Source organism: Crassostrea angulata, chromosome 6 (genome assembly GCF_025612915.1).
Source record: "Crassostrea angulata isolate pt1a10 chromosome 6, ASM2561291v2, whole genome shotgun sequence".
Classification (NCBI taxonomy): Eukaryota; Metazoa; Mollusca; class Bivalvia; order Ostreida; family Ostreidae; genus Magallana; species Magallana angulata.
The window spans coordinates 51,590,155-51,612,430 of NC_069116.1; the positions used below are offsets into that span (position 1 = coordinate 51,590,155).

Sequence of the window (22,276 nt, forward strand, 5' to 3'; positions counted from 1 at the left end):
GTATTTTATGCATTGAAGTAGGGATTAGTAGTAAAAGTTCACTCACCCATTAAATCAGATTATCGTACTTAAGTTCTAGATATTTCAGGTCACTGATCATAATGTCAGTAGATAAAGGTAAATGACTGTATTTCTTTGAGGCTATCCATGGTTCATTGGCCTGATTGTTACTTTTCATTGTAAACATTTCATAATTTGGAAGTGATTCTTCAAATTTATTTTAAGCAATGATGTAATCAAAATTGGTTTTATAACACTTTAATACAAATCGTCATTGTTTCACAGGAGCGGCCCCTGAGAATGGTAGTACGGGTTCCACAACCCCCACCACACTGCAGCCGACGTTGATGGTCAACAGTTTCAGCGACCAAATCTCCCAGAGCACAGATGTGCTCTCCATAGCAACAGCCACCATTCCATCTCCCCACACCTGCATTTCTCCCAACAACAGTCACAGTTCCCCGATGGGGAGCCCCTTAAATTTGGGATTGCATCACAATATGCAGGCGCCCACCCCACCAATGAGCTCGACGGACCACCTTCTGACCGCCTCGGCCATGGTGTCGACCATCGACCACTTAACCGCACATCAGCACAACGACTCCCCGATCTCCTCACCCCCCCTGTCTTCAGAGTCCTACACTACTAAAGTCAATGGCTCCTCCTATTCATTTAAGCAGGAGGTTTCTTAATAATAATGACGTTGTGCGTTTACATAGATGTGTGTGATGTCCTTTATTTTAATCAGTATTGTGGTTCAGTGTTGTTTTGTTTGGTTGAATTCTTTTATGTGTCTTCATTTTATAACCCAATAAGAGAACAATTTCAATTTGTTCTAAGTCTCTGTAAATATACAATTTATTAATGACATCCTACCAATTGCAATCGCCTATTTTACGAGACTATGTCAATATGCATTTTCATTTATAGGATAATGATGCAATATTTGTATTTTTCAACCCCTCTAGTCAAGTCAATTTTTTTCTGTTTGTCTTTGAACCATGGAGTTTTATTAAATAATTGTACCATATTTTGTTTACCATTAAATAGGCTAATGTCAAATTGAAAAATGGGTAAAATATTTCTCTTTGTTGATTTTATAGAATATTTAAAAGAAACAGGTTTTTGATACCATGTGTACTTCCAAATTGTGTGAAATGGGTATAATATAAAAAAAGGTATTGAATTTAATGTTAAACATATTTTAGCTTTTGTTCTTGCTGCCTCTTGCCTGCTTCTTTATGTTCATTACAAATGCAGATAGAAGTGTGCTTATTTATGGTTAGCTAGCAAGTTGAATAAAAGGGGAAGAATTTAGTTAATGACTGCATGGACAAAAACATGTACATGTATGTTTACAATACTGCATAAAATAATCTTTCATTAGCTTAAGCCTTTCATACAAAAGAATCTCTTGTAAATATTAAAATACAAATGTATGTACATGTACATACAAATTCGCTAATATACATGTAACTATTCTTTATAATTTCTATTTATAAAATATCAAATTGTATATACATGTATTTCAAATCATTGTTTCCATGCTGTCAAAATACAATGGATCCTACCATTTGAAAAAGATCAGTAATGTAGATTGGTATTTGTGCCCATGAACTGTGATTTTGTTAATGATTTTCATCTGCCATGTTTCAATCAACTGTCCAAAATATGCCATTGTAGAACAGACATTTGAGAATTTCCACCCTTTATATTTTAGTCAACTGTCTAAACATTGCCATTGTAGAACAGACATTTATTTGAGAATTTTTGTCGAACCTTCATTAGAATACATGTACTCTTTGCTTTCCTTGCTAGTGTATTACACCTGTACACTCTAATTCCATTTCATTTTACACAGTGAATGCATGTTCTACTTTGAATGAGGTACTGTAAATTCCTTATTTTAAGCAAGTACTTAGTTCCACAATTCCACTGTTTTGTATCAAATCGCAAAATTATAAAATTGCAATCACAAATTTTTTGTTACATATTCCTACCGTTCAAACTGTCTTAAAAATTAAAGTGAGATTTTTAAATCCGCGAGAGATGCTTCTCCCAATTTTATGCGGAAATTAATTCCTTGCGTTTAATTAGGAATCTACAGTAACTAATTAATTTTTGTGTGTTAGAGATGCTTTGAAAGTTGCAATGTGTGACTTGTCATTCATCTTATCTTTAGATGTTTTAATTTTGCCAAATAAATGTGCAAAAAACCAGATTTAGGATCTTAGCACTATATGTGACATGCTTGAAGTTTAAGTTGCTTGGAAATGCATGCAACTCCTGACCGAAATTCATTCTATTGTGATCAATCGTGATTTTTATGCTTGACAGGAAATTTATTTTCTGCAAATGAACCAGTGCCATTATCAATGCAAACAATTATAAATAGTATTGGAATTTTTATATACATGTAGTCAATATTCTTGAATGATTCAAGATATAAATTGTGCTGTTGATGAATAGACATATATATTTTTGTAAAAAACTGTATTTAACAAATGGATCAAATGCTATTTTTAGGAAATAAATATTAACCACACTTGAGCTCGTTATATATTCTTGTTCTGTTGAACATCATCATTTTATTTTTCCCTGCAATAAATCAGTAAGTGAATATAAAATAATGAATGTTCATTATGATTTTATTTACGCAACTCTAAAGAATGGAATATTCTTTTTCCTGCAAATGTGGATGGCTTGATAGAAAATTTTTTCTGAGATTCTTTCTTTCAAGATGTAAAATCAAACAAACAAAATGAATCATTGGTTTTATTGTTTAAATAACATTCTTTCATCAATAATAACAACAACAAAAATCATCGAAAAATCCATAATATCAATGTTGAATATATATCTATGTACAATTAGTGGTATGGGTAATCCTTAGAAGGGACTTATATAAACAAATGAAGCGGATCGCCATGCAATAAGCTTCTAGATATCTGAGATATCAGAAGATATCACTGATCATGAGATACACTTCACATGGACTTATTCATCTGATTTGCCCCGACTCCTGATTCCATTTAGCCCCTATATATCCAAGCCCACAGCAACAGATGTCTGAGCCCACTGTAACAGACGATTATGAACTACATGTACACTGGTACATGCACATAAACTCAAACAGGCTTTAACAGTTTATTTTGTTAAAAGACCTACCTACATTGTATGTATATGTAGTACTTGATCAACTTCCTCATCACATTAAATTGTTGTATCATTTTACCATTTATTACTTATTTCGAACATGAAGATGAAAAAAATTAAATCAAATTCAAGTGACATCAGGTTATAAAGTCTGTAGCTTCCTTAACTGCAAACATGTTCAAACATGAATGTTTAGATTTGTTATCATACTTTTCCTGTAATAATTGGTGGGGAGTATACTGATAAATATTTCAACTCTATCAAACTAGCTTAATTGGGTGTCTTCGTTGAGGACACAGATTTTTTTTTTCATTTCTTATTTTCGAAAAAAAAAAGAAAAAAAAACATTTGAAAAACTTAAAACACAGAAGTAATTTGAAATCACTATAAATATACCCATGTACATGTACCTATATGTATATTTGCACACCTGCATGAATATAGAACTTTGTACCCTACACACATTTTCTCTGCTTTGATTGACACCTGATGGACTTGACACTACACACATAGATGGGGTACCCAATCGTTATAGCTCATAACTTCCAAGCAAAGTAGGCGTCAATAATGTTGACAACATTTGCTGTATCATTAGCCATTGTTAACTGTTAAATAGCAATAAATATTATATCAAAATGAACATAAGTTAAATAATAATAATACACAAAAAAAAATTTCCTATTCTAAGAATAAAAACAAAAAATGGCCAAACTTAATAACAATGCCATTGTAACACAGCTAGACATGGCAAATTACAGAACATGGCGTCAAACGTATCTTTACAAAAATCTTCATCATACAACAAAAGGTACAAGGACATCAAAAGACAAAAAAGATACTCCAGCTTTTACAACTCATACTGGCCTACAATGGTTTCTCTGATCAGTACGAATCTCTCTCAAGTTCCAATTCTATTTTCAAATTTCTTTGCCTTCCAAACAAATCAAATTAACTAGTGTTCTTTAATCACTAATTGACCATCATGGTAAAGAGCATGCTTTTTTCTACTTCTGATTCATACTGTGAGATCCAAATTCAGAAAAGAAATTCTATATAATAGATTTAAGACCCAAAGTTTTTAACACACACAGCAAGATTCAAAATAAAAAAAACCTGCAAATTACAACACATTTTCTTTTGACTGGATTTCCATACAAAGAGGTAATTTAAGTTTTCCAAAGAAAATGTTAACAAAATTATCACTAAATGTTAAAAAATGAAGCCAACATTAATAAAGCCAAGCAAAACTTGAAGGAAGGAAAAGAAAGAATCATGATGATGTCGGTGGAATTTACTGCAATATCTCAACCCTTGAGATTTCATCACTCTAAGATCAAGCAAATCTCCTGCAATACATAACATGAGTGGGATACAAACAGCTTCACAATAGATTCCACATAATATGGGTCAGTGCGTTTCTTATAGATACATATACAACCACATAACATTGATAATTTTTTTAAAGGAAAATGAAGTGTACCAGTGAATAGATGTTTTGCAGGAAACATTCTCTCACAAGCTAAATGGTACATTTTATCCCTCAGGAATCTGTCTAAACATAAATAATGACTGTATAATTAAACAATGTAGCCGAAATGTAGTTCAAATCATTTGATCCAAATTTTTTCACAACACATTTTTGATTTTCAATTACATGTATTGACATTATAGATGTATGTTTAAGGAGTTAGTGCCGTTTTTAAAGAAATACTGATGTTTTAACCAATCAATACTGTTACCGGTACTTGATGATGAAAGACCCATAATTGATGTAGATAAGACAGAGAAACTAAATCATTCAGTTATGTGTATATGCAAGCATGAAGATTTGGAAAACCTGTCATTTTACAATTATAACACAATGTACACAGTACATAATGTACCGGTATAGAAAATACTGTGCATCTTAAAACTTCATTGTATATCCCTGATGAAAGGAAGGATAAATGAAAGAAGAAACGTGTCCATATACAAATATCTAAAGCTCCTTGCATGAATCACAGCATGATCTAGGTCTTGTGTATTACATGACTTCAACATGATGTGATCAACATTAAAATCCAACATGCCGACATCCACACATAAAATGCCGTTTTATGCAGACAAGTTTCTCCGAATCAGTCAGTAAATGTAAATAACAAACAGGATAAAGTTCACATTTCTAATTCTCCTGCTTGAGCAATGTTCCAAACATATTTCTTAGAAATTCCATGTATTCAATTGAAAAGTCCTTGCCGATTTGTGCACCTCGTCTGTCTTTTCAATGCCTGTGTGCATTTTGTCCCTTTTTGACACTTTCGCCTCTTGGTGGCGTCGTCCGAATCATCCGATTCCGTGCTCTCCTCGGGGTACTCCTCCTCCTCCTCCTGATGCTGGTAGTCCCACTTCTTGACCGTGCCGTCCCACTGGGAAACAGAAGATCAGAGACCATTACATCACAGTCAGTACTCTTTAACAAGTAGTTGAATACTTTAATAGGCCACATTAATAGGCCAATTTAATTTCTTGTTTGTCTGACATCCAGTGAAAAAAGGTACGAGCGGGCAAGCGATTAAATAATAAAATTATTATTTCTTGTAGTTAAAATTTGTAGGTGTTACATAAATAAATCTTTGCAGAGATAGTTATATTTTTTTCTACTTGTTTCTGATTTTTAAATTAAAACTGTTTAAAACGTGAAAAATAGAGCGGAAATAGAACAGAAAATAGCAGTTGTGACAGTATCTAAGCTATTGTATATGTATATTACTAAGTGTGGGATGTAGATTTGAATAAAATGGAATTCTTTTAATTTTTTCTCCCTGATCAAAAGAGTTTTTCTATCATCAAATCTTCAGACCCTCCATCTTTGCTAGCCAAGGGTTTACGATCCACTTCGCTAAATGCAGACCCTCATGAATTTTAGAACTTTGATAGTACATGTAACTTTCTTGCAAATCTATACTATGCACTCAGTTTGCTTGTTAGATAACACTGAGTAGAGATGTAAATTTTTATTTTAGAATTCAGCATTTACTCTGCCAGCACTGTAAACAGTAATACCACACCCTAACATCAGATTCCCTGACTCAAGGATCAGAACTTTTATGATTTTGGGATACTCATTATCCCATCTTTCACTTCTAACAATACACATAGTTTCCCTATAATTTTAAAAAATGTTTAGGATTGTCTTTTCATAAAAAGAGCACTAAAGCTCAGTTAACACAGAGCCTAGGAGCTGCTATATTTTCATTATTTCCTACTTACTGAAGAGGTCATAATGATATTCTTATAAGGGTGCCATGACACATCCCTTGTACACTGGTTGTGGCCCTTTAGTCTGGAGACCACTTTCCCTGTCAGCAGATCAAAGACTGAAATAAAATGATATGCATGTAAATCCTTGCTGGAATAAATGTTAATTAAACATGTAAATTTTGAGTAACTTTATTATTTGATGTTTTGTTATGTCAATGTTAGGATGTGATGGCATGAATATCAAACGACATTTCATGAAATGCTTTTACCAGTTACTTAAAATTATCAGAAACAATCCATATTTTTACAATGTGCAGTATTTCAGATATGTCATTTCATAAATATGCAATATTTTTTAATTGCATTGTGTGATTAGTAATATTTTGTTAAATTTCACATATTTTAACCTGTAGGAATTTCACGCATTTTAACCTATAATTCAAGCAAGATATTTGCATATATAAAATCCCATGTCATCAGGGAAATAGTAAAAAAAAATTTGTTGAATCATAGCAGTGTTTTTGCATTAAACATAACATCAATGTGGCAAGATGAGCCTCACTCCTAGCTTGACTTACTGACGAGAGCCCCGGTGGCACAGCCTGTATAGATATACCGCTGACCGGTGGTGTACTCAGGTGAGAAGTGACACCTGATCAAGGTGTGCAGAACTGAGTGTCCTCTGTACGTCATCACTGAGGAATCTCCTTCAATCCTCCTCTTCTTGGACACTGCAAAGAAAAGTTTCAGTGAAATTCCTCTTTCATATCATCCAATCTATTTTAAGTTAAACCCTAAGGCCCAACCAGTTCCCAGATAGAAAAGGCTGCCTTTCTTGTTATGAATTCCACCACAAATTAATCATCAAATCCTATAGCATCAGAATGTAAATATTTCCTGTAGTTTCTGAGAAGTTCAAAATATTCTCTAACTCTAGGCAATAGCCAAAAAACACTAACACTTAGGGTTTAATAAAGTTCACAGTAAGTTTACATTGGAAATAATAACACTTAAAGAGTGCTAATAGAAAACCTTTTAAAGAAGCTAAACTTTCCCAAGTACATGTAGAAATTACATATATTATTGTACAAGGGTTTAAATCAATATGGTTTTCAGACATTATTTGACTGACAGACCTGAGCTGGGCACCTGCTCCCATCTGTAGTCCCAGTTCTGTTTGGCCACAGCCTTCTTTGTTGCCTGAAAATGTTTATGTAGACTGTTGTACATGTATATATATATATAGGAGTTGAGTACTCATTCAAATCATGTATGCATGTTCATTCAAAAAATTTTAATTCTAATTTCCAGTCAAAAAGTTTTGATTTAATAAACAGATCAATACAACTGATGTACCAGTATCAATCAATATTGTAGACTAGCAATTATCATTAGTTGTAGTAGTAATTATGAAAAATATTTTCTGGAAAAACATTCCTTGTTGCTTCTCTTAATTCATAGAAACTATACAAGATGAACAAAGAACACAAAACCTCTTACCCTATAAATAAAAAAAAAAAAAATGTGCAAAAAATGTGCAAAAAAAAATATAAATACTTTATAAATAAATGACCACCTACACATTTTATTTTGGAACCTTAATTTTTTTAAAAACCCAATCCTGTAAATATTATGATGTTAATGAGGTAGATGGATAAACAGATGGACTGCTAAACAAACAGACCAGATCAAATCCATATACCCGGTACACTAAGCTAACCAACCATAGACCTATATGTACATCTGAAGTAGAGCAGGTCAGATTTTGGAACAAAGGTCAAGTTCTGATATTAACCTTCAGTTTCCTTCTCAAAAGTCTTGCGGTTGAAAGGGTTGAGGTTTTAGAACAACGGCTTAATTACAACTCAGTGATGGAAATGGAAAAAGCTTTGAAACTACTCAGTAATACATGAATAATGGAAAGAAATGGAAAGAGGATACTTGCTTCAAAACATACATGTTCCTGCATAATACAGCATGTATGTACAGTATGCATGTACTTGTATCTGTGTATAATGGTATGAAACTAAAAGTTTGAGCAAGGGGTAAGATCACCAAGGACATCTTTCTCTGTGTTTGATTATTCACCTACCTCTACTCCCACTGAGGGTGAGAATTTCCTGACATCCCACAATTTGATCGTCTGATCTTTGGAGTTAGATATGAGGAACCTAGCATCTCCCTGAAGAACAGTAAAGATGATCATTATGCATTATTTCCCTTGTAATTCTAAACACTTTGTAGGAAAATACAATACAATGGAAAAGAATAAGCTTTATCATTACCGTTAAATACAGCTATAATGCTTCATTTCATAATTCATTTTCTCTCTTTAGAACAATGTATAGAACAAAGCTACAACATTTAATATGAATCAAATACATTTTATTATCAAAACTGCATAAGAAGTAGTAGAAAAGACCCTATTCTCCTACCTTTGAGTCGATGTAAGTAATTCCGTCTAGGTGACCAGCAAACGTCCCAACTGGTTCTGGACTGGACTCCTTTAGGGTTCGACGATCCCACACCTGTCAATCAATCAAAAGAAATATACCAGTGTATTAGAGTCCCCAAACTGTACAAGCTAAAATTACTACTTAATTATACCGAATAAGGTTTTACTGAGTTGCCCATAGACACAGACTTTTGATCCCATTCAGTTCTTACCCGACACAATCCATCATCTCCCCCACTGAACAGTATGTGTGACGAATCGTCAGCAAAGGCCACAGCATTCACATCGTCATCATGAGCAGCGATCTGTCAAATGTAACCAAGTACATGTAAACTGTCTTTCATTTGGTTGTTTGTATACAAGAATGAAAAAAACCCAGACATTTCATATTAATAAATCAATTCATTCAAGTGCTCGCTTCTGTAACAATGCACAAATAAACTATTTTAATTTGAATCAGTTTTATCCATCCCATTAGTGAAAATAGAAATAGGTCAATTGTAAATATCAAATCTCACTCACAATGTACATTGTACTTTGATAAGCTTCCATTACAGATACATGTAGGTTAGTACTGACTATTTCTCACTCACAATGTACTTTGATAAGCTTCCATTACAGATACATGTAGGTTAGTACTGACTATTTCTCACTCACAATGTACTTTGATAAGCTTCCATTACAGATACATGTAGGTTAGTACTGACTATTTCTCACTCACAATGTACTTTGATAAGCTTCCATTACAGATACATGTAGGTTAGTACTGACTATTCCTTACCTTCAATGTTCTACTGTTACTTTCTCTGTCATACACATACAGACACCCATCATTGGCTCTGTAATTAAAATGTACAAATTTCAAATGAAATTCACACTTATATAGGGATTTCAAATAAAGCCACATATTTTCTTGGTTAAACAAACAAATTTACAAATGAAAAATATATACCCTCCAAGAATTTCAGTGTTATCCGATGAAAAAGTCAAGGAGAAAATGGCAAAACTGTGAGTCCTGGGATTCAGAGGTAGGGGGATGTGAGTCTCGTAATCACCATGGATGTTGCATAGATGAACTGGTAAAACCCAGACACAGTTTAATATACATTAACACATTCTTGTATACAAATTAAACTTTTTATAAATATATGTATGTATTTTGGTCATTCAATTTTACGGACATAATTTGATAAATTGTGAAATCTTTAATTCACACTTTAATTAACATACTTTAAAATTAAAATTTGAGTTCTTTTATAAACATTTTGGTAATTTAATTTTAAAAAGGAAACTGACATTTTTTCACAAGAAACATTAAAAGAACTCACTTGCATCAGACCAGCTGGAGTATATCAGGTAATTCCCATCAGGACTGGAGAAGAAAAAATGTCTTTTCAATATCACATTAGATCAATAGAAAGAAAATAATGCGAAAGTGACCGTATTTTTATCTTTGGACTGATTCCTTATCGTAATTTATTACCTGAATGCCGTATCAAGAACACTCCATCCCACGTCTCGTGCTCTTATTCTTTTTATCAGATCAAAGTTATCATCCTCAGTATTATATATCCGGATATTTTGATCTGTTTCAAACAAAATTTCTAAGCATTAATGGTTGTTTTTTTTTACTAGACAGATACAGGTATCCATACATATGCCAAAGAATATGCCAAAACCAATCAAAAATTATATATATGCTTTTATCCACTTTAACACATATAAAAGCAATGAAAAAATACAGAGGCATATTTTTATTCTAATTCTCAAAATTAATAAATTTCAATCACACAAATTGCAACTGTAGTATTGCCAATGTCACAGCAAATGTACATGTTTGGAGCTCAGGCATTTTGAATTAGTGATATACATTTTGGTAAAAAGATAATCTGGGAGGGGACAAATGAACATCATTGACAAATAATTCAACACAGCAATCAAGAATATGATTAAGAAAGACCAATGTCAAATAATATCACTTAATGTTAATGCTGGAACTGTCCACATACTGTATACATGGTTATTTTCACCCCATGTTATTATTTGCCCTTATACACTTGCAAACGGTTTTGTCCCATATTGAAATCATCCAAATACATGCATAAGATAGATACTGTAAAAATACTTATATATGCATGTTCTCAATAAAAAGTACCAACAACAATACTCTGTATAATGCAATAAAAAGCAACAATAGCAATACCTTGTGATGCAGAAAGGAATATGTTGCCAGATTTGGAGTAGGTTCCACAGAAGGTTTTATGTCTGTAGTTAGCCATTACACTCATCTGATTTGGCAGGTACCTGAAACAAAGCAGCCATGACTTTGATAAATGCTTACATTATGGTAAAACAAAATTTAATTTGTACTTGGCTAGTTATTTGCCATAATTATCAATAAAACAATCTATGACAATAGCCTTAATCATTTACAACTTTCTAACAAAACATTTGAGTTCTGAATTTTTCCACATCTGATTCGTCCACGTTTTGTGCAGTGTACGTGTAACTCTCATGTTCATTTTTGAAGATCCAGAGACCAAAGAAACTTAATGAATGTGAATCAAATCAGTTTATCTGGGATAAGAAGGTTTCCATGACACTCACTGGCAGTTGATGACCCTCTGATCCTCCAGGGTAAACTGCTGCTTCTTGTTCCTACCCATCTCCCTCTGTATAATGTAAACAGACAGAAAGGAACATCAGATTCAACGTCTTAAGGATTCATGACTTTGTACAATCATGTTACAATGCCTGATTTTTAGCATCTATTCATGTGCTATGTATCAGAGAAATTATTCTTTTAGAATATTTTCGTAGGCAAACTATGAATTATAAAAAGAAATCAAAATGAAAAGATGCCAATGTATCACTTTTGATGTATAACAAAGGCAATGAAAAAAACATGTACATGTATCTGATTTAATTTTCTTAAAGGTAAGCAGGTTATGACTTATTCACCAAACAAAATCATTTTTTAAACAGTCAATAAATAAAGCATACATCTCTATGTAACATACATTTTGCAACATGTGTAATACAGTGGGCTTCATGTCTCTCTTGGTTGCCCGTCCAGACGACCGCATTATCTCCTCTTTAATATCACTCCTCTGCAACAGATACTAACTATTAAACATTCTTACTTCGCAATTGTTAGGTAGCAAAAAACGTTTAAAGGTTTCACTTAAATCTTAAAAATTTTAGCAAACCTACTGACCATCTTAGGCTATCCATAATTGGGAGATTGAATTTTACAAAAGAACTTAAAAGTATAATGTGGTTTAATTCTTATACTAAAAAAAAACTTGAATTCAAATTGTCTATTCAAGTAAAACTATAACATTATGTAACAATATGTATAACAGTACAAGTAATTTATATCAATCTCTTGTGACATAATTTACTTATATCTTTATCTTCCTTTTGTTCTTATTTCTTTTGTAAAATGGTGTCCTGATCCTAATCCCCCACAAAGTTGTATTGTCAAGAGATAATACAAAGTAAGATCGAATTACAAAATAAAACTTGATCAGGGTTTTTACATGACCTTGAAAATGTTGACAGTCAATCTATGACATTGTGATTACAGCCAAGGAATTTGAAGAAAATAAGGAAATCTTAGCCATGCAGACCAGCCTCTATACTCACATCTAATTCTTCAGTATTAGGGTGTGGATCCTCTGTAAGAACAAAAGGAAAATTTGATACACGTACTGCAATGTGCTTCATTTTTTATGCTGTTATATTTGTTGAGAGGAATACATGCCAGTACATGTATTTATATTACATGATAATCAGGAGGAGAGGGGAGAAAGTTATTTTATATAAAACCAATTCTTTATTTTAACAGTCTATCATATTTGCATTCATTCTTGTTTAAAGCACATGGGGAGGCAACTATATGAGACCTATTACTTATCCATTAAATGGCAGCAGTTTTGAAAAGATCGAAATACAAGCTTCCAACTTTGGGAAAGGTGTTTTAATAAAATAAAATCAAGAATGAAAATTTGTAAAACTACAAAGTATTTGAGTCTTAATTACATGTACATTTGTATTTGAAAAATATCGAAATCTTTTATTCCCCTACCAGTAAGAAGCACTAGACTATCTTTTGAAGGCCTGTAAATTTGTAAACAATATACCGATACTGTATACAGGGTTATTTTCACCCCGTGTAATTTTCTACACTTCTACACTTGCAAACAGTTTTGCCCCATCTTGATTTCACCCTGACACAGTTGTGTTTAAAGAGTGATATAATCTGATAGATTGCAATTTGCCTGTTCTTAAATTGAACCACTGACAATGAAGGCGAAAGGGTAAAAAATAAAACGGGAGCGAATATTTCACTATATACAGTAATTATTTACTCCCATATTAATAAGAAGCAGTGTATTACCTTGTGGAGGCCTGGCTGGACCGTAAAACTCACACCCATCCGAGTCCTCCTCCTTACTGTCTACATCATCCTCGTCGTTCGTCAGAATTCTAACCTGGCCACTGTAAGCAGAAAAAGAAACAAGAGATTAATCTACAGTACAATTACCTTCTAACGGGAATCTGTGATAATTCAAACATTTCCACCTTTTTTGTGTCTGGTACACAAAATGCGAAAGCAGTGCTAAAATGTTTTTAAAATATCACTGAAACTGTAAGTATTTCATTATGAATTCAAAGGGTACTGAATTTTAAGGAAACGAAGATGCACATAGAAGAAACTGCATACAAAATGAACATCTTTATGAGATTTAAACCTACACTTGTTAGCAATCATTCAGTGCATACCCATCAACAAGCAAAATGGACCATTTTTTTTAAAATGTGTTAAAAATTGTATCAATATGAAATGTAACTTAATAAGTCTCGTTTTCAATGAAATAAATAGGGAAAAAAGAATAAATAGCCATACTTTCGGCACGTGGGTGTAGATATTGTGACAAAAGCATTAAAAGGCATCTCAATTTTGACAGTTTTTTATTACACTTCAGTATCCTTGACACACAGTTTTGTTTTTACTTATTTTTTCTGACTTACCTACGGATAAGATAAGCTAGAATTGCTTGTACATCTTGAGGCTCCTCTTGATGACTGGTGGATGGTCTAGAATCAGTTTCAGAAAAACTCATTCTAGGTTGGTGCGTGGAGTTATTGGTCCCCATATAGTCATACCTGGTAAACTGCTATGCAAAATCTAGCAAGCTGAAATGTTAAAATATAATCAATCAATAAAAGATATTTTAATCTGCATTTCACATTAAAAATTAAATTTAAGTTCTAAAATTAAGAAATTAAGCTGTTTATTAATCTCACAGAAATGAATAGTGGCACAATAAAAATAAAATCAGGAGCTTTTATATTTCAAAATTGTATTTTTAAGGAAAACTAACAGTATATCAAATCTAAAACAAAACACTGAGAAAGATTGAAGAATAAGTGAAAAGCTGTCAATGTTATAGCAATTCAGTGAACTGTATTCATAATCCATTTCAATCCTGAATTGATAAATATTACTTTATATCCAGAGAAATGGAGTACCCTATAAGCAATATTCTAAGTGAAAATGACTGAGTTCAACAACTGGTATTTTTTTCATAAATTATCAAAACTTAAAAATCCAAGCAATATGCACATCTCTGATGAACAATTGATCCCCAAAACAACAACTTTCTAACTTGAAAACTGTAGGAGGAGTTATCCGTACAATAAGGCTACCCTTTTGGCAGCCACCCAACCGCCCTGTTGCCCACCCACCATTTTCACCATTTCAATAACCTTATTTTTCCTTTGGAAAACCCAGTTAAAACTCACTTATTGGAAGTTTGCATTTAAGAACCTAATTGACTGATGTCAGAACAAGTCATCACTATATATAATATATAAAAGTCCTATATTTATGTTATTCATACAAAGTTCTTAATTTTCACGTATTTTCATAATCAACTGTCTTTAATGCAAAAATTTTTCAAGCAATCATTTCCGGTAATTTATTTTCACCAAGAGACTTTTATTTGTTTACTGTTTTAGATATATCTGTGAACATTCATATTTTAAAAATGTTCATTTTATTCTATTGCATGAGTGTCTTTAATTTGACACATATCTTTTCAATATGCAATGTCACTCAATAATCCCAATAACCTTAGTTTGGCTACTTTACTAAATAAAATTTTATGCAGGTATACTGTTGATGCACCATAGTTACATGTCTGTACATCAACAAAAGCTTGTCCTGTGGTTTCATAAATATTCTTTGAATTAAATCTTCATCAAAGTACAGTACAAATGTACAATTTGATATTAAACTCATTGACATATTAATAATTATGATCATTGTCACGAATTTACATATTCTTGATACTTGGATTTTTTTAAATTACTAAATTGAGGTAAATTTATGTCCACAAATAATGACGAAACCAAAGTAACTATATATCAATTTAAAACTTGCATTGAAAATTTAATGTCCTTTCATTATAAATAACTTAATTTTAAAATAGACATAAATGTCATAAATGGAAATAAAAAATTGCATTAAAAACATAATGCAATCTTACTCCTTGATTGTTGAGTTTAATTTTAAAAGAGTTCTAACAAAGTTAATGCATGCAGAGATAAACTGAAATCAATTCATTGAAGTTCTTTAGAAACAGAAAAGGTAACTAAGAAATTATCGGGCTGAAAGGTACTTCCCCTGGTTACATTGACAAATTGCATGCAAAAATGAAATATGATATCATAATTTATTATTATTAATATTTTTATAGTTATGTCTGTAATTATACATAGATAATGTTTTACATAAAGACCTTTTTTTATATGCAAACAAGAATTTGAAAATAAATAGAAAAAAATTAATCACTTAATTTCTCTATAGCAGTCATTTCGCATTGTATCCATAGCTGAATGGGCAAATGCAGATTATTGCAAAGATTTTACACTGTGGTATTAAAATTTAAAAAATAAACATCTTAACATTTGAACATGCAATCCTGTCATTTGCAATCTACAGTCTTCTATTTTTTCTTTGTTATGGTAATCATATCTAAGGACAAGATCCAATTGTCATTTTTCTTAGATTCTATCAATAAAGGGCATTCACTAATGCAAAGTGGTGAATAAATGAAAAATTGACATAAAATAAACTTACTCTGAATTGAAAAAAATCCAAACTGAATCATAAGCCCTAGCTGAATAAAATCCAAATAAATTTAAGCTATATTTAGGTCACAGCAACCATATATATTTGGGTAAGCGAGCATGTTCTGAAAATTGCTCCTAAACGGGTTGGCAATGAACAAGTCACAATGTGGAACAGAGTTTTGTTGTCTTTACTTCTTACATTCTCTTTCGTATGATAATAGTGATATAACCCTGACATAAGAAATATTTTCCATATATCAAAAGGAAAACTGTTCACATAGCAAAATGAGTCTAATGAGAAATATTCAAACTTACAAAAGAATCCAGCTTGAGTTTGACACACTGATGTATTACAATAGTATAGCTAATTTAATCTATCTCCCTCTTCCTCACGTTCACTTGCCACAGACAATAATATATCTACTGTGTTTACTGGTTGTTATCATCGGGTTTGTTTCTTGACAGGCCAAGGGTGTTTGTTATCTAATAATAGTACTAATATGTAACACATAAACTGGCAAGGCTGGAAAAGCTGTCAATCTAAATTGCAAGGAATCTCCAAGTCTAAAGTGAAATTTTAGCAACTATAGGCCTTAAGATTAAAAAATGCTCTTAATTCGTATCGTTTATTTATCGGTCGTAGTAGATCACGTACACAAGCATGCATTAGATTCACAGTTCATTGCACCTATAATAAGTATTTGGGGTCCTGTTTAATGACCTACTTTGAGGAAAGAAAAAAAAACATTGGGGGTGTGATTCTGGCAGTGTACAGTATATTCATAGAATGTGCAGTGAGGAGTCGAGTAGATATTCTGATCCTTGGTTTTCTCCAAGTTCATTCAATTAAAAGAGAAAAGGTCAGGATATGTGACAACAAACAAAGCATACATACGCAACCTTCCTTGTCCATAGATATTTTGTTAACTCGTTCCACGAATTTCACAATTGCTGACGTGCCGTTTGGCTCACCTGAATATTTAAAATGACTTTATATTTATATTATAAATATGGAACGCCAAATTAACATATATTCAAATATTTGTACCTATCTTCAAATAATTGTACCTATCTTCAATTAATTGTACCTATCTTCAAATCATTTGAAGATAGGTACAATTGAATTAAAGATAGGTACAATTGAATTAAAGATAGGTACAATTGAATTGAAGATAGGTGTAAATAATTATACCTATCTCTAAATAATTATACCTAGGTACAAATGAATTATAGCGAGCGCAGCTCGCCGGCGCACAGCGCCGGCGAGCGAAGCGAGCTCCAAGAACCAGTGTGCGCGGGAAAAAGAACGAGCTAAACCTACAGTTCATCAAACAAATTTTTTTGTCTACGTCCCATAATGCTCTCTAATGTTTTCACCCGTGGTGCTATGCCAAAAATGGCCGACTTTTAACTCGTAATTAACGGCGACTTAAAGTTTAAAGAAACGTTTTGAGTGCTGCATATGCTTTGGCTAGACTCAAAAGATTTGTTGCATGCTTCCATACCTTCGTATTGAGTCGAGAAACGTAAACAAAGACGAACAAAATCATGGATGACGTCACAGTGCACTCGCGCTATATTTCCCGCGATAAATTTAGAGGTGGATCAAACATCTGTAATGAGTGTACTAGCTATTTCAGTAAAGACTGCGATAACTGCCTCATTGACATATGATTTGTTTTTATTTTTTTTTAATAGCGAGCGAAGCGAGCTCTAAGAACCAGTGTGCGCGGGAAAAAGAACGAGTTAAACCTACAGTTCATCAAACAAAATTTTTTGTCTACGTCCCATAATGCTCTCTAATGTTTTCACCCGTGGTGCTATGCCAAAAATGGCCGACTTTTAACTCGTAATTAACGGCGACTTAAAGTTTAAAGAAACGTTTTGAGTGCTGCATATGCTTTCGCGAGACTCAAGAGATTTGTTAATTGTATCCATACCTTCGTATTGAGTCGAGAAACGTAAACAAAGACGAACAAAGTTAAGGATGACGTCAAAGTGCACTCGCGCTATATTTCCCGCGATAAATTTAGAGGTGGATCAAACATCTGTAATGTGTGTACTATAGCTATTTCAGCATAGACTGCGATACCTGTCTCATTGACGTATGATTTGGGTTTTTTCAAATATAGAGATTATTTAAATATATACTAGCAAGAGCCATACTTTACTGTCATATCGATTCATTTTTAAGCTATTTGTGCATGCATGTACATTAGCAGGTCCAGTACAATCTCCAGATTTAGCTATATAGCTTGAATAAGCTAATTAGCTTTATTAAGCTATTCAGAGTAGCTTCATTTAGCTATTTTGTCATATATTTTTCTTAAATGTGTAATTTTTTCAGTATGTATAAAAAATCGCACTTTAGTGCAGTGATAATTTTCAACTTTGAACTGTTCTGTAAACAATGTATGTAAAGATTACTCATAAGTTTGCGTCTCCTTAAGAGACTTTGCACTATAAGTTTTGGGGCAACTGATTCATGACCACACAGTTACTTCTTGAATGAAATATAAAGGAGGTCAGTTATGGTGAACAAGATAATTGATTGGTAATAATTTATCACAATGAGAAGAAATCATACTTATCCACGCTTCATTGCACACAAAGTGGTGAACAGTTACCCAAACAATGGAAATATAGTTTTTGCTTAAAAGTGTTTAAAAGCTGCAGAGTTAAATCTATCTTTAATTTGGGTCAAGTTTATAATGGTCAATGGCACAAATATGAGTAGCAAGTTAATTACGATTTTTCGTCCATTTCTTACAATAAATATTTTCTTTAAAAACTGCATATAAATAGCTTTATTAAGCTATTTTGAATAGCTTTATAGAGCTATATAGCTTTTTCAAGCTATATAGCTAAATCAAGAGATTGTGCTGGACCTGATTAGGTAGGTAAGTATATGAGTAGGGAGGAAATAAACAATAGGATATTTTGGACTGAATAAAAAGGAATAAAGATAAAAAATAAACAGTAAAAAAATTTATGTAGATATTGCATATAGTCAAACCATTAAATTTAAAAATGATAATTTAAAAGTGGGAAATTACACACCTACAAACAGGAACCGGTCTCTCTCTCTCTCTCTCTCGGGAGAGGGGTAGGGGTTTGCGCTGTATGTATCATGACCATTAAAATTAGTACATTTGCCCCGGCATACTTATTGTAGAGAAATAATCTCTCAAAAATTCTTTGACGTTCGTTGATACCTATATAGCACTAGGTTGACAATGATGCAAAGTATGTGTAATTCTTGCTGCGCTCGCCAGAACGGTAGCACCGTAAAACATATTACCTATCTTCAATTCAATTAAAGATAGGTTCAATTGAATTATACCTATCTCTAATTCATTTGAAGATAGGTAAAATTCATTTAAAGATAGGTACAATTGATTTGAAGATAGGTTCAATTCAGACATATCTACAAAGGATTTGAAGATAGGTACCATTCAATTATACCTAGGTTCAATTCGTTTTGTGTATTGTTGGAAATAATGAACGCTCCCTTGAAGACATTTCAACATGGAGGGAAACGAGGGAAACACCAACGAATGCTGGAGAAAACGTACCCAGGAGAAAACGTACCCTATGAAAATAATAAATAATGATTTTCATAGATATTCTTAAATGAAAGAAAATAAAATATACAATAAACATTTGTATCATTTGTTTTTAAATGCATAGTCACCATGGTCACGTACTTAAAATAAGACAATAATTTGTAACATACACAAACCTGGCCTGAGCAGTTTAATTAGTCGACAATTAATCCACCATTAATGAAACCGTTAAATTATTAGTTTTTTATTTAAGGAATGAATTCAATATTTTTTAGTTTTATACGATATAAAATGGTTTGGGGCAGTTTACGCTATAAAAAAACGTAAACTGTTCCAAACCATTTTATATCGTATAAAACTAATAAATATTGAATTCATTCTTTATAATTTTTTTGCTTTCAATTGTTGATAAAAACGGTCATTTGATCTATAAAATGACATCAAATTGTACAAAATTCAAACGTAACGTCAGGCGGATTGATACGTTTTTGACGTTTGTCTTACAATGACGTAGGCAACATTCTTTATACGATATAAAATAAATTTTTCAACCAATCAGAAAGCGTGTTACGACCAGAATTAAATTATTGCTATTTCATTTGAAGAACTAAATGATGAGTATCTCAAGAAGTCGATATGGCGGGGGTTTTTTTTTCTCCATTTTTTTTGAAAATTATCTATAATACAAGGTTGCTTAATGAAATAACCAAGTCCAAGTCTTTTAAATAGTTGTTTGATTCATATATATATGGAAACTACTACGAGATGTAACATTGAACAATCATTTTGCTTTCGACGCCACTGACATGTATAATGTGGGGAGGGTGAATATTTCTACCTCCTGCACGGGGAGGCAATACATAATATTACATAATAATAACTGCTCAGGTATTTAATTGATTATCACTGTATTTTAAAATCGGGGGATCTCGCATAGAGAAAGTCAAATCGGTAAGGCTAACGGTAAATGGATAATTAGAAGAAGTAGACTGAAAACACTTTATGACAGGTCATTAATTATTTCGTACTACAATTATTATAAACATATTATTCATAAAATAAATATATTTCTATACATATATGCATTAAAATATGCAATAAAGTAGAATTTGAAAATTATTTAATATGTCCAACCCCTTTAAAATTATAAAGTATTAAATTCATATATCTATAAAATTCTTACATTTCTGTACATTTATTATGCAAAATAGTATTTAAAAATATTAAAAACTATTAAGTAGTATAATAATGATTTTCATAGGGTACGTTTTCTCTTGGAGAAAACGTACCCGGGTACGTTTTCTCCTGGAGAAAACGTACCCTAGAAATTGGGTACGTTTTCTCCTGGGTACGTTTTCTCCTGATACCGCACCAACAACCCCTCTTTTTGATGGGGTATCAAGTGCCTATAGACATTTTTGAAAATAAAGATAAAAAATATTAAAATCATGCATTCTGACTGTATTTTGGTCTAAACGTTCTACATAAAACAATAAATTTAAGAAATGAAGATAATAATTTTTCTATTGATCGACGTATCGCATTGATGAAAAAGTTTTCCGGTCAATTTTTTCTTTGATACGTCGATCACATTGGCGGATCCAGAGGGGGGGGTTCCGGGGGTCGGAACCCCCCCTTTCTCTGGAGCATATAAATTTTTTTGAAAACTTGTAATGCCTATTTAAAGGCAATTGTCCCCATTTATAATATAAATACTGTAATTATTTCAAATAAATGCTTTTAAAATTGCTAATTTAAAGAATTTTTTACAACGCACCGTAATTTACATGTACATGTATTTCATATGAAAAACCCTAACGGTTTTTTTTTTTTCGAAAAAGGTACATCTGTGAGTAAACATGTGGAAAATTAAAAAAAAAATAACTAAGCAGTGTCACTAAAAACACAGATTTATAATTACATCTACAATGTATTGTCTACTCTATTTCTTTAAAAAATCAATTTTAGTTAATTTTATGCAAGTTATGCTATTTTTCTGGAATGCTAGCTATACCGTACCTCGTACTCACATGAAACACAAAAGAAAGCCCTTTTTTGATTTGTTTCCAAGAATCGGAAATTATGCTACAAAATACCTTGTAAGGGGTTTATATATAAACCATCATGAAAATGCACAACTTTTCAAAACTTTCCTGAATAAGATCGCTTCAGTACTAGTGCCGGGTGATGTGGCGCACCCATTATACAGAGGTCACATCAAGTTCCGTGGGACGACTAGCTACTGCTTGTACAATTGTATTACACATGTTCCATCTATTCAGCAGATAAACTATCCCCATTTTTGTCATATCCTATCATTTAGACCTTTATTTAAGAAGGCAATCGATAGAACTCAAAATCAATAAATATTGAATAGTTCAGAGTTTAAACATCAAAGACATAATTTTTTTTTTTTTTACCAAAAATTCATTTTTATAATATCTTGTCGTAAAAAGTCTGAATTATTTTTGGTTTCTTAGCGTTTCTTTCTATTAAGCATAGCATAGACGCACGTTCTCATTGCTGGAGACTCGTTTTTTTTTTTAAGGCTAGAAATTATGCAAATCTTCCTTTCCTAAACCAAAACGCTCAATAATGCAGTGCACTCTGATATTAAAATAGATGTGAAATAGATATTGATGAGATAATTGTTTATTAAATTTACGCACGGAAAACGTTCAAAAGGCCTTGTTTATTGACAAATGATGTATTTTGC

The 22,276-nt window shown here is 32.3% G+C and overlaps 2 protein-coding genes across 9 annotated transcripts in view; one reads left to right on the forward strand and one right to left on the reverse strand.

Moving 5' to 3' along the window:
• Positions 1 to 2,545, forward strand: part of LOC128186908 (hepatocyte nuclear factor 4-gamma-like) — a 30,075-nt gene extending 27,530 nt beyond the window's left edge. For all 6 annotated transcript variants that reach the window (XM_052856879.1, XM_052856875.1, XM_052856877.1 and 3 more), the window contains exon 7: positions 286 to 2,545. In XM_052856879.1, the coding sequence (XP_052712839.1) occupies positions 286 to 692 (407 nt within the window). In that variant the 3' untranslated portion in view covers positions 693 to 2,545. The remainder of the gene's footprint in view (positions 1 to 285) is intronic.
• A 216-nt stretch (positions 2,546 to 2,761) lies between these two features.
• On the reverse strand, positions 2,762 to 16,947 carry LOC128186909 (DDB1- and CUL4-associated factor 11-like). Of its 3 annotated transcripts, none has more exons than XM_052856883.1 (18): positions 16,890 to 16,947; positions 13,889 to 14,053; positions 13,254 to 13,354; positions 12,500 to 12,531; positions 11,872 to 11,961; positions 11,459 to 11,523; positions 11,055 to 11,155; positions 10,335 to 10,437; positions 10,180 to 10,223; positions 9,804 to 9,927; positions 9,633 to 9,690; positions 9,064 to 9,156; positions 8,832 to 8,924; positions 8,489 to 8,578; positions 7,533 to 7,596; positions 6,975 to 7,127; positions 6,406 to 6,512; positions 2,762 to 5,561 (listed from the first exon to the last, which is right to left on the reverse strand). In XM_052856883.1, exons 2-18 carry the CDS (start codon positions 14,011 to 14,013, stop codon positions 5,373 to 5,375), a joined length of 1,632 nt encoding a protein of 543 aa, XP_052712843.1. In that variant the 5' UTR covers positions 14,014 to 14,053; positions 16,890 to 16,947; the 3' UTR covers positions 2,762 to 5,372. The 3 variants fall into 3 exon arrangements, with proteins under 3 accessions (XP_052712843.1, XP_052712844.1, XP_052712842.1); XM_052856884.1 differs by lacking the exon at positions 16,890 to 16,947 and adding an exon at positions 16,310 to 16,837; XM_052856882.1 differs by lacking the exon at positions 16,890 to 16,947 and adding an exon at positions 16,002 to 16,257.
• Between the last annotated feature and the right edge of the window lie 5,329 nt (positions 16,948 to 22,276).